This window comes from Python bivittatus, unplaced genomic scaffold (genome assembly GCF_059951505.1).
Source record: "Python bivittatus isolate LINGU-HERP-01145 unplaced genomic scaffold, Pbiv_v1 ctg000220_np1212, whole genome shotgun sequence".
Taxonomy (NCBI): domain Eukaryota; kingdom Metazoa; phylum Chordata; class Lepidosauria; order Squamata; family Pythonidae; genus Python; species Python bivittatus.
The window spans coordinates 26,007,618-26,029,252 of record NW_028277048.1 but is presented as its reverse complement, the minus strand read 5'-3'; the positions used below and the strand labels follow the sequence as shown (position 1 = coordinate 26,029,252).

The following is a 21,635-nucleotide window of genomic DNA, read 5'->3' as shown; positions in this document are numbered from 1 at the left end:
TGTGCTGCACTGGTTGCTAGTTTGCTTCCAGGTGCGATTCAAGGTGGCTGGTCACTACCTATAAAGCCCTACATGGCATAGGGCCTGATTATTGAGGATTGCCTGGTAGTATCTCCCTGGCCGGTCCAATCTGGCAGGTTTGGCATGCTCCAGGTTCACCTTCTCTGTAGCAGTGTCTGCCCTTTGGAATGAGTTCCCCCCAAGATTTGAACACTCTGGTATTTCAAAGGCCTCTTTGCCCAGGCCTTTGGCAAGGATGACTGACACTCCCTTTCTTCTTTTTCTTGTTCCCATCTGGGTTTGTTTTTTCTGCCATCTTTCTTTTGTTGTGTTGATTTTGTGTTTTCTGTGTTGTTTCTTTGTTTTTAAACATTTTTAACAATTTGTAAACTACCCAGAGTCGCTGGGAGTCAGGTGGCATATAAATTTTAAAAATATAGTATATTCAGACCAAATAGGCATTTTTAGTTCTCCTAGGTTTGTGAACCTTTGGATACTGACGTGCACAGAAGGACCATTGATGTCTACAAAACTTGCTTAGGGCTGATCTCCACTGCCAGATTGTCCCAGCACAAATATAGCCCATAACCATTTCTCAAGGGCAGGACAATGCTGTCCTCTACCTGCCCCCAACCCACCAGGAAGAGCACTTCTACCCATCTTTACCTGCTATATGTTAAAAGTTGTGTCTTCCAACTTGTGCCACCACATGTGACATTCTCCAGTTTGCCTGCTGTGCTTCGTTTTATTGTAGAGAAATGCCTCCACTCCCACTGGTTAATCTGCACTGTGGCCAGAACACACCCTCCCCTCCACTCACTAGCCATTGTCCTCCCTGGCCATTTTTTTCTCAGCTGCTGGACTGACTACCCCATTCTGAAGGGGCAGACCTCAGCCTTTGGATCTCTGGGGTTTTTGGGGTGGGAGGGGCAGGAAAGTTACCAAGTTCACCAGTGGAACATTTTTTTTATATAAATTTTATTAAAAGTTTTACAAAGAACATAAAAACTAACACAAACTAATCAAGGGTAAAAAGAGCCAAGAATGAAAAAAAGAAGAAAGAAGTGAGAAAAAGTACAAAAAGAGAGAACAAAAAGAAAAAGAAGAAGCTTACAATTTATTTTGCAACAAATATAAGTACAATTACAAAAGTAACTCTTACTCAATGATTACCCCAGTGGAACATATTTTTTAAACAAGTTCATTGATGGAAAGGTGAAATTGGAGCTTGCTTTCCTAGCACTGGTGGGAGGGGTAAAGCAGCAGGGGAAGCCACCAGTTTGGACAGAACATCAGACTATCTTCATGACCAAGTAGGGGAAGGAGTTGAAATCCGGAAACAGATTTGTTTTTGGCTGGTTTATGAACAGGAGTCAAGCAGCTTAAGATTACAGTGCAGAAAAGCACTTAGAATCACTTTTTCTATACATCAGAGATGTGCAGAAGAAATATAAGTCTCATGTTCCATCTGACTTAATGAAAAGATAAAAGAAGGTATAAAATGCATGAGCCAAAAGCTACAAAGGTTAGTGGCCATGTTCTCAAAATTAAAGTATCAATATTAGAGTATAGTTAAAATAAAGTTGTCAAAAACCGTATTGGTACATAAAAGTAACCTTCTGCAGTAATAACAAGTATTGATTACAAGCTGGACAAGGCAAAAAAGCAATACAAAAAGAATTATGGAAAATAACTTTGCAACTGTCGTGGATGATAGATTATAGCTTCATTGCAGGGAGAATTTAGTTTTGCTTCATCTATCAAGAGGAATTCCGTACTTCTCTTAAGTAGCTGTCTTTCAAAAACTCATATTTAGGAACCTCATTTGTGCAGGTACTACGTAGCTTCAGCTCTGAGAAAATCAAGAACTATCATTGACTTAATTGTGTTTACAATAAAGCAGGTGATACAGGAAGAGACACACTAACTGAAGAATAATTCTAAAAGTATCGCATTCACAAGAGAAATGGCACTGAGTATGAATCAGAAAATTCTAACAGATGCTCTCTTGGAATTTCAAAATAGATTTTTAAATTGGACTTTTTTTTTATTTTAATAGAGATTCCAATTCAAACATCCCCCTGGACACACACACACACATATGCAAAGGTATAGTCAATTACAGGTAGTCCTCAACTTATGACCAGAAGAGAGACCAGAAAATTCATTGTTAAGCAGTGTGGTCGTTAAGCGAGGCATCATGTAACTGCACCCAATTTTATGACATTTTTTGCAGTGGCCATGAAGTTAATCACGCAGTTCCCCATTGATTTTGCTTGTTGGAAGCTGGCTGGGAAGGTCACAAATGGCAATCATGTGACCCCAGGATGCTGCAACCATCGTAAAATACATGCCAGTTGCCAAGCAGCCAAATTTTGATTACAAAACTATTTTCGATTTGAACTATCATTTTAGGCATGTAAATTGATCTTATCTGTACCTTTTTATTAATGTGCATTCAACAACTTCTAGGCTCAAAATTATTAGTTCAAATATGTTTTAAACCTTGTATTTCAAGAGAAAATATGTTTGGAAAAGGACATTTGGAGATAAAAATAAATTTAAAATATTTACTGAGAGAAGTGTTTAAGAACCTCATGCAGAACCTTAAAAACATTTAAGAACTTCATGCAGAACTTCAAAAACATTGTAGAATGATGTGGAACTTGGACAGAATGGAAAATATGCAAAGTTATTTCTGACCAGAAGTACTGGATTTGTCCACCCCTACAAGTTTCTTCAGCTTTTAAAATCTTTATTCTGATCATGGAATTTGACTATTGAAATCTGCCACCATAAATTGAATGTCATCTGGTTGTAGGATTACATATGCAATACTGTGCATAGAAGTGGCAAGAGAAGATAGATGAGGAATGCTATGGATGTCATCTTTATGATTTTTTTAAAAAAATAGGTAAATATGGATCTCATCCTTTCTGGACCTCCATGCAATCCTTTCCCATCCTGTTCCATTAAATTCTACAGAAAGCTTTGCCAAGAGTCTAAAATTCTGATTTCTTAGAGGTATTTCCTGAGCAGCAGAGGAAGCAGCTATTTTGGAAATATTTCTCATGCCTATTAACAGTATACTTTAAAAATGTGAGATAAGGTTATTCTGCGGTACTGATAATAGTAAAATAAGCATCAATGCATCAAATACAAAGGAACAGGGCAAAATTTTGAAATGATTAGATCACTCATGTAAAGTTGGTAAAAACAAGTAACAGTATGAAGGGCTGCATGAAAATGATATCAAACCAATAACCTATGGATATTACAGACATTCACAAACTCAGAAGTTGTCCTAAGGCAGAAGAGGTTCAAATCAACCGTGCAATCTGCTGATAGCAATTGTGCTCGGAGCCCAGCACTGTGACATTTATAAGGAGGATGCATTGTGGGCAGCAGGATACACGGAGAAGACATACTCATGGTACTAAGTGACTTGGAGTAAGTTACTAACTAGAAGTGCAGTGAAGAAGCACAACAAAGACATCCACTGGTGATAACAGGTGGCAATCAAGGGTGTTTCTGCCTACAGATGGATCTGTCTAGTAAAACCAAGGGAAGCTGTGCTGTGGTCCATGCACAGGTTGCTACAGTACTAAGGTCTTGATACCCAGATCCCTGACAGCTCTCCAAAATTGTTAGCCCTTCAAGGTAGTCCAGACAAGAAGCACAACCGGGAGTACTAGCTCTATCTTTATTGTAAGGTTACATTAACAGAATCTTGCAAGACTGAAAGTATTTCACCCGTCCTCTCCTTCGACTCTCTGGAAAACCAGGGAGGGCCCCTTTTGAAATGTTTCCCATGCCTTCCCCCCTTCTGTGGGCCAAGACATCTTTTACATGCCAGTTGTCCGGTCTGCAGCTCTCCCTCCTGTCTCCCAAGGTCATTCCTGCACATCATTAGAGAAACTGATGCATCCTTATATCTTGTCAATTTCAAATCAGACCAGCTTCTTTTTAGGAAGGGAGCGCCATTTTGTATTCTTAGGAGAGATTTGGATGTTTTGGTTTAGTTTAATTGCCACCAAGCTGTCTCGATAGTTGATTGGCTCTAACAGGGGATTTCACTTTTCCACCATCATCATCATTACAACTCATAAGAGTGGAGTCCCCCCCCCCTTGGCAATCTGTCATTTTATTTATTTTTCTATTATATTGATATTCGACTTGGGGGGCAGGAATTCAAGGCAGCTTAAGTAAGATCTTCTTTTATTTCATCCCCACAACAAATCTATGAGATAACATGGACTAAGAGAGACTATTCCATAATAATCCAAGGAGTTTCTATAACCGAGGATGGACTTGCACCTGGATTTCTTCAGCCCTAATCCAACACCTTAACCGCTGCACTGCATATTATAATGGCTAGTAATGCTTCTACACCATTATTATATCATCATGCCAGAAGACTGGAATCCTTTGATACTTTGTTGGCAGGGAACAGTAGGTTACAATCCTCTGCATAATTCATTATGATTTAATTAAACAGGAGAGCAACTCACTTGTCTAGTTGATGTACTGTAGCAGGTCTTCTATTTTAAGTTGTTTTGCATCTTTAGCATTTCTCTGCAAGTCAAAACTCTTCCTCCACCATTTCCTTGCTTTTATCTTGGTCTTACAATCCTTCTCTGTGTTCTTTTTGCTCGTGATTCCCATCTTCATGCTAATGCCTTTCCTTAGTCACTAAAATGGAGTTTACAAAAATAAAATGAAATAACACTCTGTAAAGAAGAAAAAAAACTCACAGTGAACCAAAACAGAAAAATCTGCCATGGAATCCCCAAAGTAAAATGTGTCTCTCTTACTGTTCTGATAAATAACAAATAAGATGAGAAATTGCAAAACATTATCTTGCCCACATGCTATCTACCTCCTCTCCATACCTTATTATAATATATTATTATTATGGTGGAAGAATGGAACCCTTTGCGATGGAAGGGAGTAGAATTTTGTGATTTGCTGTGTCATTCATTAAGATGTAATTGATCAATGTCTGCCTCGGAAAAAAGTGCCTCAGATCTACAAGGTATCTGAAGAACTACTCCCCGACCCCCCCTTTTTTTTTAATATGAGCTATCTTATTTAGAGCGATGTGACAGACTGTGAAGGGGGAAGCCTTGAAGCCTACGATGTGTCTGCCTCCCAGAATGACACTTCTGATTACCCCAATCCATACATAGGAAGAGTTGTAATCACCCAGTTTGAGTTTCCCAACAGTTTCCTAAGAAGTGTTAGTTACTGTACCTGCAGCCTCAGCTACCTTCAACTTTATGTTCATCATCTGTCTCCAGACTGTGAAATAGTTGCACCTGGTATGGACATTTCCATATTCTGAATATTAGCTTTGAAAATGTGAACCCCCCATTCCAGTTGTTTTGAAGCTCTGTCTAATGATACTGTGACCCTTAGAAGTCATATCCTTCCCGTTGGGAGTAATATTTTTAATTATATTTCACTGACTTACTGACAGACCAAATAGGAGTGACTGCCTACTGGACCAAAGGAAAGCATTCCCAAAGCCAGCAGGATTCTGATGAGGCTAGTGATGTGCCCTCTTTGTGGTCCATTTAACTCTCTAGCTAATTCTAGCTCCAGCTGTGCCCTCGTGACTCTCGGCATTGACTAAAGGAAGTGAGCAGGGGCTGGAGGGCAGGAAAAGATAAAGACCTGTCTGTTTCCCCAGGCATTTGGGGCAGGAGGTTAGGTGAACTCTGCTGCTGTTGATGGGTTTCTTTTTAAGTGGGGTTAGTGTTTTATCCTTGGGTGCCAGAAGTTGTACATGTGCGTTATTGGGGCCTCTCTATCTACTCTTGCTGCTCCTAAGTTTAGAGAGAGCTGAAGCTGAAATCCTTCTAAGTGTCTTTGAACATCACACCACAGACAAATTTGGATGCTATAACCGACTTTTGGGGGGGTTCCAAACTGGAAACCTTTTACAGCCACAAGCTACTAATTCAACCTTGTTTGTCCAGCGCACTGTAGAGCCATTTCTTTGGCTTGTTTGAATGCCTTACCCTCAGCAGCACGAGATGGGAGGTACAGCAGGATCCCATTCGATGAAAGAGGCCGTCCACTGGTCAGCATGAACCCGAGATCTCATCGCGTGCATTCTTCCACTGCCCTTTCTATGCCAATTTACAGGCAGGCATGCCTTTAGCACCTCCTAACAAACCCCCAATCTCGTGTAAGGGAGAGCTGTTCATTTCCAACTTGCTCAGTTTCTCTCTGCAGCAATTTCCCTAAGATGGCACTGGATGCCCTACTCTTGGAGTGATTTTCCCTTTTATTTTATTGCATTTCTATTGCATTTCTGTTTTATATGTTTTATGCTGTTTTACTGTATTTTATTCAATTTTCCCCCTTTTTTGGTTTTTAATTTTTAGGTTTTATACTGTATGACTGTTACACTGTCTTTGTAGTATTTGGTCATCGCTTTTGTGGTTGGGTTTTGTTTTGGGTGGGTTATTTTGTTTTGCTTTGTTTTGCCTTGCTGGTCATTGACCATAATTAAATAAATATATGTACCCACTAAAGAAATAAATCAGCCTGATACTAGTTATAGGCAGTGCCAAAAAATAAACAGTTGATGCTTTAAAGCAAGAGGGTGCTTGCTGTTTTTATAGAAACATGAGCCATCAAGAAGGATATGGGAGTTGCCAAAACACAGGAAGAATTGGCTGTGCATTATTTTGACAGAGGGTAGGGTTCTGTGTAGATCCCATATGATAATGACTTGGCAAACCTAGTAGTGCAATTATAGGAGAGGGAAAGGTAAATACGAACAATATAGATAATTGCATAATGATCCCAGTGCCATCTAATGGGTTATCAGTGCTTTCTGTGTAGTTAGTCCAATAGCATTAAAACGGTTGCTAATTGTAAACCAACTCAAAAGTGACAAGAAAATTGGGCTTACAAATGCAAGCCATGTGTTCTGCCACTCAGTGATTTCATTACTGCAAATTGCAAGACATATGTATGTAGCTGTTTTTTCCAGTGGTTTTTAAAAATCTTTTTCTCTCTCTCTTTTTATCTTTTATAGGGTTTTTTCCCTCTTTCTTTTTTCCTCTTCTATTTTTATTTTAGACACCTTAGCATACCAAGAGGACAGGGTCCTCCAAACGGTCAATGCCATCACTTGCTAACTAGATCCATCTCCCTCCTGGCTGGTTAAGGCTGCTCGGGAGGTGACATGTGGGTGGGTCCAGGTGATGGTGAATTCATCCTTGATGGGGGGAGTGTTCCCAGCTGCCTTTAAAGAGGCACTGGTGCATCCCCTCCTCAAGAAGCCATCACTGGATCCTACCAAACTGGACAATTTTGTGGAATGGAGCCCCTCTGCATTTGAGGATTTACCATCTATGGTTCTGGACGGGGTTGCACTGCCCCAAACAGACCCAGCGTGTAATCTGGGGGTCCTCCTGGACTTGCAACTCCTGCTCGAGGAGCAGATGGCAGTTGTGGCCAGGAGGGCCTTTGCCCACTTTCATGTGGTGCACCAGTTACACCCCTTCTTGGATCAGGAGGCTCTCTGGTCAGTCACTCATCCCCTGGTCATCTCTCAGCTAGACTATTGCAATGCACTACCCTTGAAGAGTATACGGAAGCTACAGCTGATTCAAAATGTGGCCACACGGATAATATTAGGTGCACCAAAAACGGAACATATAACATCTTTACTGAGTGAGCTGCATTGGGTCCCAGTCTGCTTCTGGGTCCAATTCAAAGTGTTGGTTATCACCTTTAAAGCCCTGCATGGCATGGATCCAGGTTACCTGAGGGAGAGTCTCACCCCCGTCACATCAACCCATCCCACCCAGTCAGGCAGAGAGGGCATGTTGCAGACTGGGTCAGCAAGAGAATGTCAGCTGGTGGGAGCCAGGAGGAGAGCCTTCTCTGCTGTTGCCCCCACCCTTTGGAATATTCTTCCCCACAGAGGTACAGCGGGCCCCTACCCTCCCAGCTTTCCAGAAAGGACTAAAGACCTGGCTCTGCCAACTTGCATGGGGTGATAGGAGTTCTAATTGTCCCTGGGGGTGGTTAGCGCCCTGATGGCACTCCCTGAGTTATTTGCCAATTCTCCATCATTCCTGGAATTTATTTATTATTAAGATTGTTTTTATATTGTATTTTAATTGATTTTATTTCTGCTGTAAACTGCTCAGAGTCGTTTCAATGAGATGGGCGGTGACAAATTTGATATATAAATAAATAAATAAAAATACTGCAGGATTTTTTCTTCTTTTTTTAACCTTATAATAACTTAAACAATGTTTGCTTTTTTTCTTTTAAAGTATAGTGCTTTATAAGATAATCATATCATGATACATGTATATAATGTATATATAACATTACATATCAATATGTAATGCCTTTTAAGAAATTTTAATTGTAACATTTTTAAAATGCAATATTATTTTTAACAATTGCCAAAAAAAATCATAAATAAAAATTCAAAAGTACATCACTGAAATGTCTCTTTTAAAAATAACATAAAAGTAATATCATAGATAAATGGCTTACGTCCAAAAGACCAGTTGAATTTCCTGTATTTCTAATTTAAGGCTATCAAACAGCAAAGTAGGGCAATAAAATCCCTGTCTAAGATTTTGGGAAGCCACTGCCAGTTGAGAGAAATAGGTTTAGAGCATTTAAGGCAGTGGTCAGACCAGAGAAAAGATGCTTTCCTGGGTTTTAGGGGAAGTCTTTGAAAACACTGAAATTGGTATTTTGTTTTTTCCTCTCATTTCTGAAGTCAGACTTAATGGCTTTATCACTTTGATTGCAACTCTTTATACTAACACATGGTCCTATGGCAGAGCAGACGGACCAGACACGTGATCGTATAATAAGTCTTTGCGCGGCTGTGCTCCCAGGACCCCTGTTTGTAGTTTCATTTATAGAAGCTGCCTCCATTTTAACCTAAGTAGCTTCACTAAGGACATCATAGGGAGACAGCCAGGAGAACCTGCCCTTTAAAATTTGAAGCACCTCATTTTGACTGAACACTTTGATGCTGAGCATTACTCTCTATGCCTCATAAATAATGAACATGTAGGAAGAGGAAAGAGAGAGAAGGAACTATGATGAATCAGAAATCAGTCAGCAGCTGCAAAATAAATCAGCCTTAGTTCCTTAGTTTCTTTACCGATCTGTGTTGCAAAGGCAGTCTAGATGTATTGGGTTATCTCTAGCGCTCTTCAGTGCTACAGAAATGGCTTTACTCTCTTATTAGGCTTGGAAATAAATCCATGCCGAGTCTTCAGGCCAAGGAGCCTAATGTTGTAATGATGCGTCCTGAGCAGTAAGTAGACATTTCGCCTTTGGCATGGATTGCCTGTTTTGCCTGCCCACTTTTCTATTGCCACAGTTCAGTCTCATCATTAGTGCAAAAGCACTGGTGTTGTCATTCCTTCAAGATTTGTCTTGTGAATCATGTTCCCTGAGAAGCTGGTGGATGTCATGTCATTTGGCTCAAGAATGAGCATGGTGAGGTGCTCAGAAACAGGAGCTGCAAGTGATGGAGATCTGAGCCTAGGCTTCTTCCCTTGGGATCCCAAAATACCTCCAAAGGAATAAGAGGAAAGTGTGGCTGGAGCAATCTTTAGCATCTGTGAAGCTGTGGCATCTATAGTAGACAGTGAATTGGGCTATAAGATAACACTGCTGTTGCTGAGCAGCAGAACAGGAAGAATGATCAATACTAGTCGACATCAGGCAGAGTTGAGATTGCCAAAGAAGGGGGGGGGATCAGAAAAATGGACTACTTTCTTATGAATGTAGTATTATTTATCTATATAGGGGGTACTTAGTTTACTTAATCTGAGAAATTTGGTACTGTAGCTCTTGGCCCAGGCAAGTTGTGCTATTCCCAAAATTGTCCCAAATCCATGATAATGCCACGGCACCATTCCTCTGCATCTGTCTCACCTTCAAAATGATGCTGTCATGGTGCCATGATCTGTCCCAGACAGAGCTTCCCCTGCCCTGGAGGAGTGGAGTATTCACCAGACTCTCTGGGGGAGGAAAGGGGCCTCTACATTGCAATTGCTCCTATTTTTTTCCTCTCTGTGAATTGTCATGACAAGCAAGCACGCATGAACATACTTTCACCCATGCTTGACTTGCCCCAGAACTGAAAACCTAATTCTCTGAGGTCTTGGGGAACTGGACCTTTTTGACCAGGAGATACATGAGAGTCACCACTTGCAGATAGCATCAAGGGATCATGGAGGTCCAGTCCTGCATTGGGCATGCAATTTTCTGGCGTGTCGGAGACTCAGTGAAAATAGCTTGAAATGAAGACCAGAGCTCAGCAGAGGAGTACATGCTTTGCACATCTGAGTTCCTATGCTCATCCCTTTGCATCTCCTATTAAAAAGGTGGCAGCACCAAATGATATGAAACTATATGAAAGGCAATGTTTATCCTCATAACCAAGTGTGAAGTAGTGGCTGCCAAAAATCACCTAATAAGTGTAATGGCAGAGGGATAATATGAACCATCATCTCCTCCCCAAAAGATTGTTCAAATTAACCCTAGCATTTGTGTTGGATATTTTTGGATGATGTAACAAAATACAGGTAACCAAAAGTAAGCTTCCAAACTCCTTCTCCCAGTCTCACAGAAGTAGGAAAGGACAAGAAAGAATGTTATGACCCCAAGCCTTGCTCCAGCTGTCCTTCTCCTGATACTATATTTGAGCTGCTCAAATCAGGCTGAGGCTCAACTCCTGGTACATCCAAAAGAGAGAGAGGGAGGGAGGGGGAGAGGGAGGGAGAGGGGGAGGGAGAGGGGGAGGGAGAGGGGGAGGGAGAGGGACTTCCCAGTCTGGTCTGCAGGTCTGGAAGTCTTGGATAGTCCTCCAACCACCTTTTTAGCTTTCTAGATCAGACAAGGTTCATTAAGTGCTTTCAGTACAGAGGCCATCTTCCCAGATTGCATGCTAAAATATTGTTTAGCCTGATCTACCAAAAAAAAACAAAACACTTAGAGCTGAATTCTGTAAGAGGGGAGAGATACATTTCATATAAATATCATTGCCTCCCTTGTGTTTTAATTTTACTCTGCTTTGCATTTGTTAGTGTTATAATCATCTAAAGATGCTATTCAGTCTCAGTGAAATGTTATTACAGTTGTTTATTTTTATCTAGGTTAAATATATAGAAACATTAGAGAAATTCAGAAAATGCTAATTAAAAGCTACATGCTCAACAAAGCTGTACTTGCTAGGTATAAAGAAAGCACAGCCTGTAATTTTAAGCTATATGTGATATCCATATGAATATCAGTAAATGTTTATTCTATTAGATTAAAAGCAGAAAGATCCTTGTGTAATTCCTTCTGTTCATATTATCCTGTCCTCTTGGTTATTAGTTTTTAGTCTTAAGGATTATTGCAAATTCAGAATACTATTGGCATTCTGGAAGATTATTAGCAACAGGTTTGGGGGGCCCAAGGAAAACATGGTAGCATAATAATGCCAAATGTATTTATTTATTTATTTGTCACATTTATATAGCTGCCCATCTCACACAAAGCAACTCTGGATGGCATACAACAATTAAGAAAACAGCCAATAGATTAAAAAACATTCATAATAAAAAGATAAAAAGTAATTATTAAAATGGAAATATTATCAAAAAGTTTAAAATGTACAAACACGATGGAGAGAGCAGAATATCAATTATAGTGGAGCCATCTAAGAAGGTCTCCGATTCCCAAAGACCCACAGGCCTAATGACATAACTAGGTTTTGATGGACTTCCTAAGTGATAGCAGTATGATTTTCATACATCAACTTATGATTGCCTGTTGTATAAACAGTACATTATAATGGAGTACATCATGAGGGAAAAGCAACAGTCACAGAGATCTGTTTTAGAAACAAAATCCTTTCTATATAGCATGGGTAGAATATATTGTAAAAAAATCAAGTTGGGATGAAAGTCCTACTAAAGAATGAGAATGAAATTATGGGCAGGGTGGGTAGGAACTATGCTGATTATTGTTAATGTAATTACTCCCTACTCCCTTCCCTGTAACTTCTTTCTGATTTTTTAGCAGAACTTTCATTCCAACTTGATTTTTTTTTTTAACGTAATACACTGCTCATGCTTTATACAGAACAAGTCTTCCATTCTGGAAAGGCCAAGATCTCAGAGCCACACAAGTTTTAACCAATGAGTATACCTGTAGGTTTAGCCAGCTGTCAGAACTAGATCTGTGGTGTGAGTGAGGCTTCATGCTCTTCCTACTTTACTGGGAAGCCCCTGCCCACCATTTAGGTGATCTGTGCATTATCTTTCCTCATTTGCTCTTTTACTCTCACTCACTCACCTGTGTCAGTCAGTTGCTCACCTTTCTCACTCAAATTCCCTGCTCGCTTGTATGTTTCTCTCACACTCTCTAGATCCAGGATCATTCCACCACATGAGCTGCCTGTCAGCTGAGACATTTTTTTTTCACATGTCTTACAATGTCACACCAGACCACTAGATCCATGTAGATAAGGAGCCCGTGGAATGCCTGACCAGACCTTTGCCAAGTACCAGTCAGACATTACGTGGACATACTGTGTGCCTGCTGCCAGATCACTTCTGCTACCCGAGCTCAAATGGCCATGGAGAGGGTTATCAGTGATCCTCTGCATCATTAAAATAGCACAGTTCAAGAATGGCTAGCAAGGCATCTTCAAGCCAATGGTACAAGGGCATGTGAATTAGATCTCTAGAACAAAACCTATCTTGCTAAGATTGTTGTGATGCACAGTGCCACAATAATAGGCTGCAAAACTCTTTGAAATGTGTCAGTAGATGTTAAGAACACAATCCCTTTCTAATTACAAACTGAGTACGTAACATTTGCACCCTGACATCTTCTACAAAGGGGATGGCTCATTAATTACCAAGGAAGGAAGTGTCTGATTTAAAGAGGAGGAGGAGAGATGGAAACCCAGGAAATTCACTTAAAAGCATCTTTTCCATTGGCTTGAGCCTTCCAAGTGAGCTCTCAGTGATTTCTACACCCCCACTGTGTGCACTAAGGGCATTAGGTTTCACTGAGTAGCTTTATTATCATACATTAACCTTAACAAGGTAGAACCATCTTTTTCTGAAGTGCAAGGGTAATTAAATCTAAACAGTCTTGGCCTTTCCAAGAGAGATTGGACAAAAATTATAATGGTTAATTAAGCCCCCTTTTTCCCCTTCTGCCAGAAGATAGTATCCATTTCCAAAGTAGGATGTTACATGCAATTACTGCGAAATGCAATTGAATTACAGTTTAAACTCAATCCTGGCTCAGTGGCCAAGTTATACCTTGCTGTGGAAATGAGAACAATCCTAGGGCTTGTTTGTGCATTTGATTTAGTTTACAGCACCTTCCCAAAGCTGGTGCTGTCTAGATAAAACTACAACTCCCATGAACAGCCAGACATTGGCCATGCTGATGGGAACATGGGCCAATGAGAGCTTTTGTGTGTGTGTGTGTGCCTTTGAGTCAGTGTTGACTCCTGGCAACTGCCTGGACCAGTCCCTGCAGTTTTCTTGGCAAGGTTTCTCAGAAGTGGTTTGCCCTTGCCTTCTTCTTCCAAGGGCCGAGAGAGAGGGACTGGCCCAAGGTCACCCAGCTGGCTTCGTGCCTAAGGCAGGTCTAGAACTCATGCGTTTCCATTTTCTAGCCTGATGCCTTAAACTACTACACCAAAGTGGCTCTCAATGTGAACTACAGTTTTACTGAAATACATTGAGGAAAACACAAGGAAAACTGAAGGGCAGCCCCAGCATCAACACTCTTGAGCAGCTTCTAGCCTCTAGCAGACCTCTTAGAGTCTGTCCAGACTCACCAAGGAATCCTCCTCCTACAATCCTGGCAGGTCAAAGGCAAAGGAATTCCTCTGGTGGGATCTGTATATGAACTGCAACACTAGTACACATCCCCTCCAAATGTCATGAAAGTTGTAATGAAATAGATAGATAGATAGATAGATAGATAGATAGATAGATAGATAGATAGATAGATAGATAGATAGATTAGATAGATGATAGATAGATAGATAGATAGATAGATAGATAGATAGATAGATAGATAGATAGATAGATAGATAATGATGATGATGATGATGATGATGATGATGATGATGATGATGATGGATAGATAGATAGATAGATAGATAGATAGATAGATAGATAGATAGATGATAGATAGATTAGATAGATGATAGATAGATAGATAGATAGATAGATAGATAGATAGATAGATAGATAGATAGATAGATAGATTTTCTTGCTTTGTAAACTATGGTCAGCTACACCACACTGTGTGACATACCTCAAAATGGCAAGGAAACCACACCATCAGTGTTTGGTCATCATGTCCAGAAGAGCTCTGGGGGCATGGGGGGGGGACAGGATTGGCAGCTGCAGATGACCCACCCATAGGCTCAGCTTAATCTGATCCAATGTATAAATGTTGGCAGATTCATCTAGCAATTCAAACATTTTCTTGATTTAGATCCATTTATATACCAGTTAAACTCCAATAGTCAGTGATGATATTCATCTCACAAATATGAATGCTCTGTTCTCATAATAATTCTACCATCATTTATTCCCTAGATGATGCATACTTACTGCAGGGACTTAATATTGAGGAACTTTATCCTGAAACCTCTAGTTTCATTACATATGATGGGTCCATGACAATCCCACCCTGCTACGAAACAGCAAGTTGGATACTAATGAACAAACCTGTCTACATATCAAGAATGCAGGTAAAATGAAAAATCTTTATGGGCTATGATACATTACCTTTGGAAATAATGAATTCTACTTATAATTGCTGTGGCTTCAGATATGTGTACTTATTTTTCTGAAAAACCACTGTAAATTAGGCAGCCTACAGTACAGAAGTTAAAAAGAATCCCACAACTTTAAAACTTCATGGTATAGAAAGTTATTATCACTGTTCTCCACCTAATATGGAGGGAAAGAATGGGAGCAGAGGATTCAACCATTTTCAAGAAGGCAAAACGTTTTGGTGTTTCACAGGGCTAAATGTGCAATGGAAGGCTCCCCTCTTAAACACTTTTTTTTTCCTTTTAAATATCTTTTCAAACTGCTGCAATGAAGGCAGAAGCATTTTAAGAGGCAGAAGTAATGGCAGTTGGAGCATTGTTACAGTATTATATATAGTAGTAAGAAAAGATTGTGAAAAGAAAAAGTTACAAGTGGAACTTTGCAAAGTTGACAGATGGAAAAGACTTGCTTTTCCATCATGGTGAGATTCTTTATAGACTGCCCTCCCCCCCCCCACCTCCCCCCTACTGCCCACAAAATGAGACAGACCATTTCAGTCCATCTCAGCCTTTAAAATTACAGTCCTGTTTAGGGGAAAAGTTTCCCCCTCTCTCCTCTAATTCCAGCACAACAGTATTCTACAAGTAGCTCGTCTCAGTCATAACAGTCTTTCTTTTATAACAATGTCTCTTTTATCGTGTTTTATCATGAAAAATAAGGGAATCAAGTCACCATTTTGTCTCTTCCTACTAATGAATTACACTGCAGTAATGCTAATCTATGGCTTAAACTGATTTAGATTGCAATCCTATATTCCCTTATTGTGGAATAAACTGTACTGAAAATAATTCCATTTACCTGTAAATAGCTCAACTAGTGACAACATTAGCTTACCTTCACTGATCTGGACAAGCTAAGCAAGATCAGACCTGGTTAAAACTTTCATGGGAGACCACCAGAAAATAGGGCCATAGGGTAGACTGGGGGATTTAAAAAGCACATCCTGAAGAAGGTGGTAGCTGATCACTTCCATAGTTGCCAAGAAAACTACGTGGATGTAGTCGCAACTTCAAGGAGAGTTTATCTTAAACAGCTTCAGAATGACACTGATAAATAATTTCTGCTGGATATAGAACAACAGAGCTGATTCTCTGAAGCTCTTTGCCCTTCATTCATGTCTCCAGAAACTGAAAAAAAAATGGACAAAATTAGTAAATCATCTACAGTTTGCATAATATTCAAAAGCTGTACAATTCCCTCTCAAGAGATACTGAATTGCTCTGTATTGTTTTAAAGGGCAGATTTACTACTGCCCTCACAATAAATAGCCAAACTCCTGTTCACCAATTGTCCCAGATTAAAATTAGCTTCTGGTTTTGCTCTCAGGTATTAATATTAAAAATCAATCTTCCTCTGTTTTGACTTTTTATCTTTATGCAGATGCATTCACTACGGTTACTAAGCCAGAATCAGCCTTCACAGATTTTTCTGAGTATGAGTGATAACTTCAGACCAGTCCAGCCTCTCAACAATCGATGTATCCGAACAAATATCAACTTTAGTTTACAAGGGAAAGATTGCCCAAACAATAGAGCACAGAAACTACAATATAGAGGTATGCTCCAAACTTTATTTTCATTTCAAAGAAATGTTTTTAGTTTTGGAATCCCCTTTTTGTTACATTGTGAGGTTAGGAAGCTTTGATGTACCTTATCCCAGGTTAAATTGTATAAATTTAAGCCCAATATTTTCCACTCTGATAACCATTCTTCAGAGCCTCAAACAGAGAAGGATCTTTCAATCACCTGCTGCCTGGTCAGCAACTGGAAATGCTAGGGTTAAATCTGGGATTTTTGATGTGCAAAATGTATGTTCTGCCACTGTAGACAGCTCTTTCAACCTTCTAAGCAGGCTTCTAAACCTTCAGCAAAATAAGGCATATCGAGGAAAAAAAACATGGCTGGCATGGTGGTACAGTAGCTGGAGTTCTGGCCATTGGGCATCAGTGGAAGGAGTTGGACCAGAGGTGTGGAGCTGAAAATAAATATGCTCGAAAAATTTAAAGACTGCATAGAGGAGATTACCCTGCTGAAGGATTCTGCATACCATGCATTGAGATAACCAAATTCTGTTTCAGAACAGTGGAATCACTTATATATAACAAAAATCAGGCTGATTTTAAGGTTCAGGCACAAGTGCAAGCAAGAGTGCGCTGCTTTAATTATTACTCTTTCCCAGGTAATTCTTCTTCATATGCCTAATTTATTTGGGGAACAAGAAGGAGAAAGAGGGTTTTGTTTTATTTTGTTTTGTTTTTCAGTAAGAGACTTTCTTCCAAAAAAACATTGGCGACCAGGAAATTAGAAGCACAATTCATTCTGGAACTATTGTTTCTGTTTTGTTTTGGAAAGCCAGTAATACTGCCTTCCCTGATGAACCTTCCAATCCAGTGTTTTTCAAACTTGGCATCTTTAAGATGTGTGGACTTCAGTTTCCAGAATTCTCCAGCCAGCATGTTGGCTGGGGAATTCTGGGAGCTGAAGTCCACACATCTTAAAGCTGCCAAGTTTGAAAAACACTGTTCTAATCTAAACCAGTCTTCCCTGACACAGTACCTTCCAGGGGTGTTGGACCTGAACTCCCATAATTAGCAGAAGCTGATGTCCAAGACATCTGGAATGCACCAAATGAGGAAAGGCTGATTAGGACTAAATAATAATGAAGATTATATCTTGCAAATGTATACACAGCAAGTTGGTATATGGGAAAACAAACCTGAAGACATCTCTTTTCATGGAAGCCACCTTCTTAACAAGAGGTGTTTGCAAGGGGCTACAGCTCAGTAGAAGAGCCCATGATTTTTATGCAGAAAATCCCAGATTTAGCCACTGCCAGATGTTAGTGCAGGGAATATCAAGTTAGATGGATTAATAAACTGATTGAATGTATAGGAACATTTTGAGATATTGTGAACAATTATGAAATATTCATTCTCTTTCCCTAACCCTGAAAACTTCCTTCCCTCTGTAAGGGACAATGTTTAACTTTTTTTTTTTTTTAATCCACCCATTTCTGGCAAATTCTGGCTCCAGAGTTTGATTTCAAGGCAAAGCTTGATTTCTCTTACCAGGAGGACATCAGAATCTGTAATAACCCCCATGATCTCATTGTTCCCATCATCCCACCCACAGGCACATGTACCGGCATTTCAAGTGCTGGAAAAAGCACTGGGAATCCTATAATATTTTTCCTTTAAGATTTGTTTTCTTTTGGTTTTTATTCTGAGTAACTGACCCCACAATCTAGCTTTTGATTTGAGTGATCTTTAAATTTGTGGCTGTAAAAAAAAAAAAATTTAAAGGGGGGGTTGTCAGTGTGGAAACTTTTTCCATGGTTGTGTTTTCCTTTCAGTAAATGAATGGCTCCTGAAGTAATTAAGACAGAAACAGGAAGATGTTTTCACCTCAATGGAATGCTACTACTGTGAATTGACATACTACAGAATGCCCCAGCCCCATTCAGTCCTCGGTCTTTGTACTTCATAGATGGCTCATGGAGCCACACTCAAGAAAAAAGGATGCCAAGTTGGAAATTCAGCCCAATGAAATGTATTCATATGATCAGTCGTAAGGGGAAAAAAAAGACAATATCTGCCATTACTATGATTACAATTTTGATACTGTTTTCCTGAAACAACTATTGCCCACAATGAAAAGACTGTTCAGACTTTGTATATATGAACTTCTTCCTCTGTTCCCCTTCTCCCTTCTTCTCTTTCCCATCATATCTCCATTAAAAAAGGTGGTTCGCTGCTGCCATCCAAGTGGATTTGTGTTCTGTGTGCCAAGTAATCCTTGGAAAGCTGTCATATCACCCTCATTATTGGTTACTGGCAAAGCAGAACTAGGGAGATTGTAAGGGAAATTTATTTCTGGATCATAATCTTTCCATTTAGTTAATAATGGACAGATACCAAGATAAGTATTGTAAATAGATCACTGAAGAATATAAAGGAAATTGAAATATTTTCCCCCTCATCACATATCTGTAGTAGGAACTGCCAAGACTGGAATTAATCCATTTTTCTGTTTCTTGTTTTACAAAGGTCATACACTGTGTTTGGTTATTGTTAACAATTAAATAAATGTGTTTAACAAATTAATTTATTATACTCACTTTGGTTTATTTTATTTCTTCTCTCTCCAAAAATAGAAAGGATCTTGAATTCTGGCATGATCAATCAATTATCTGAATTTTATTTTTAAATACATATGTGTATTTAAAAGCTACCTTAGGAATAATCACAAATTAGATTTAAACACCAGAAGCACATGCAACCATTTTAGAATGCCTTAGTAGGCATTATTTGGACAATTTCTCTGGCATCTAAATCAAAAACTGATTTGGGCCACAGGGGTTCAGGAAGTCAACACGCTGGTTTCTTACACTTTTGCCTCCTATCAACAGCAACACAGATTTGGCTAAATTTCCCTACTCACATATCTCAAACTCCCAGGATGGGCTATCAAAGTCAATCATACAGAAATAACTCAGAAGCTTTCATACCTTCTTCTTGAACAGAGTCAAACTATGGACATGAAGAACTGGTCTTAGACCCTGGTCCCATTCTGAAGGTCCTCAGATGCACTTGCCTCACAAAGGAGGCTTACAGGGCCAGTTGAGCAACCCAGAGTCAATGACTGGGCTGGCCTAAATAAATACATATATTTCCTTGGATAAGACTACACCCCTTTGCACAACTGGAGTTCTTAATAATGCAAGTTTGCTGTTATATGGAGGCATCTCTCTATGTTCAGAAGAACCCAAGGAAGTCCATTGCAAGCACAGATACATATTAAATGGGAAACTGGGAGAAGGTTCAAATGGGGCTTATACATTTGTGACATCTCATCTATGCACACCTTTATGCAGCCACAATACTTTAATACACTCATATGGGGAAAAAAATGCTGAGAAAACTAGTATAGGCTCACAAAACATCTGGGTAAGGATATCTCAATAACAATATACTGAGATTGTGTTACTGGAAAAGTATGATATTGCTGGAAAAGAAGTGTTTCCTTAAGGAAGGCATCTGGATCCCACACAACTGTGCATTTGTTGTCTGGTAAAATGGTCAGCTGGAAAAGTGGTCATCTGAAAAAGACAATTGTCTTTGCCCCCATCTGCATGTATTGTTGAAGCAAAGCAACTTAACCAATATATCTGATGGGGAAATACCTATTTTATTAATAGACAAAACAAGAGTTCACCAGGCCAAAAGCAGATTTCTTTGTTGTTTTGATTTAATTTTGTCTTCATATTTAATGATCATTTATTACATTGAAGTTATGAGTAATTGTATTTAACTAGTCTGAACTTGTTGAACTGCTTTTTGAGAAAACAATTCCTGCTTCTCCCATAGATCAAATCTCATTTGCTGCCCCCTTCTCAAGCCTTGCTGTCTTTTCCTTTCATCTCTTGGATTACTGGACTCAGCAGAAATCGTAAAGGTCTAGTTACACATGAAATAACTGTGGGTTTCTCATCATAGAAGCAACATCTTCTCCATACTGGGTATATAGGAGAGAAATATGACACTGATTTGTATCGCATTTTCTGAATAGTAGATGCAACTAAAATAGGCCTGGTGATCATAGAAATTACTTTTAGGAAGTATCTAGCTGTCAAAGAGTGAGAATTAGGAGGTTTTCCACAATCTGAAATTCATGTGTTCATATTGTAGTTAAAAGAAAAGTAAAAACAAAACATTTGCTGGATCACTGGCCAATGTATATAGGTTTCCACTTATATTTTTCTTGTTGTTTTTTATTATAACACCCAAGAGGTATTACTGAACTTCTGGAAATGTATAAGCATCTTCACATATCCAAAGTATCAGTTATATTGCTGATATATTTATTATTATTATTATTATTATTATTATTATTATATATGACTATTATATTATTTCTATTTTGTTCCTTAATTGTCCAATCCAATAGTTTAGAGATACCTCCAGAAGAGAGAGCAGGAAAGTATGACAAGGGACAGCATTTGGCTGCCATTGAATCTTAGACTATACATTATTAAGAGTTATTAGGTTTATACCAAGAACCAACAACCTCCCTGTGCAATATATCCCTAAGGCTATAGCTTGAGGCATCTGTCTAAGTAGTGACCGCCCTTTCAGGGAGGCTATTCACTCTTCTGAACTGGAAAATCTGATCCTCAGCTTGTTCTTATTTCTGATGCTCTACCCTGACAACCATGGCCATAGGTAGCTCAGCTCCGACATGCTGATAGCCTAACCTGCTGTTCTGACCCTATTGTTACTTTCCTTATCGTAAAAATAGTGGCACTAAGCAAAACAGATATCTAGGCCGTTCCTTGGAAATTTTAAAACGTGCTCAAAAATGTTTTATTGCATGGCTTGCATAGGCTCATTGCTGTGACTCCCACAAGCCATACCCAACCAGATGAGCGCCCACATGCATCAGAATTAAAGATGTCTAAGTTGTAGCATATGTGCTGCCTTTTTACACTGCAAGGGGATGTATCACATTTGTGTCTTCTTCCTTGCAAAAGAAAATCACCAGAACAGACAAAAGCCTAGGCGAGCTCATTTCTCCCTGGTGTACGAGGTTGAATGAAGAGCAGTCCTAGAGACACACCCTGGAGGCCTGAAATCACTATGCAAATTCAACACTATTTGGAGAATGAAGGCCTTCCCCTGCTAGAACTGAAATGCTACCTACCCATTTTTGAGTCCACAGAGAACAATAGTCATATGAAATTATCATTGCCAATCCGTCTCCTGCCTCAGTC

At 39.4% G+C, this 21,635-nt stretch overlaps 1 protein-coding gene across 1 annotated transcript in view; it reads left to right on the top strand.

Annotated features, from left to right (window-relative positions):
• CA10 (carbonic anhydrase 10 (inactive)) overlaps nucleotides 1-18,669 on the top strand; it is a 364,325-nt gene extending 345,656 nt beyond the window's left edge. The window contains exons 8-10 of the mRNA XM_088138547.1: nucleotides 14,628-14,782; nucleotides 16,248-16,422; nucleotides 18,219-18,669. Of these exons, the coding sequence (XP_087994673.1) occupies nucleotides 14,628-14,782; nucleotides 16,248-16,422; nucleotides 18,219-18,241 (353 nt within the window). The 3' untranslated portion in view covers nucleotides 18,242-18,669. The remainder of the gene's footprint in view (nucleotides 1-14,627; nucleotides 14,783-16,247; nucleotides 16,423-18,218) is intronic.
• Nucleotides 18,670-21,635: the final 2,966 nt, after the last annotated feature.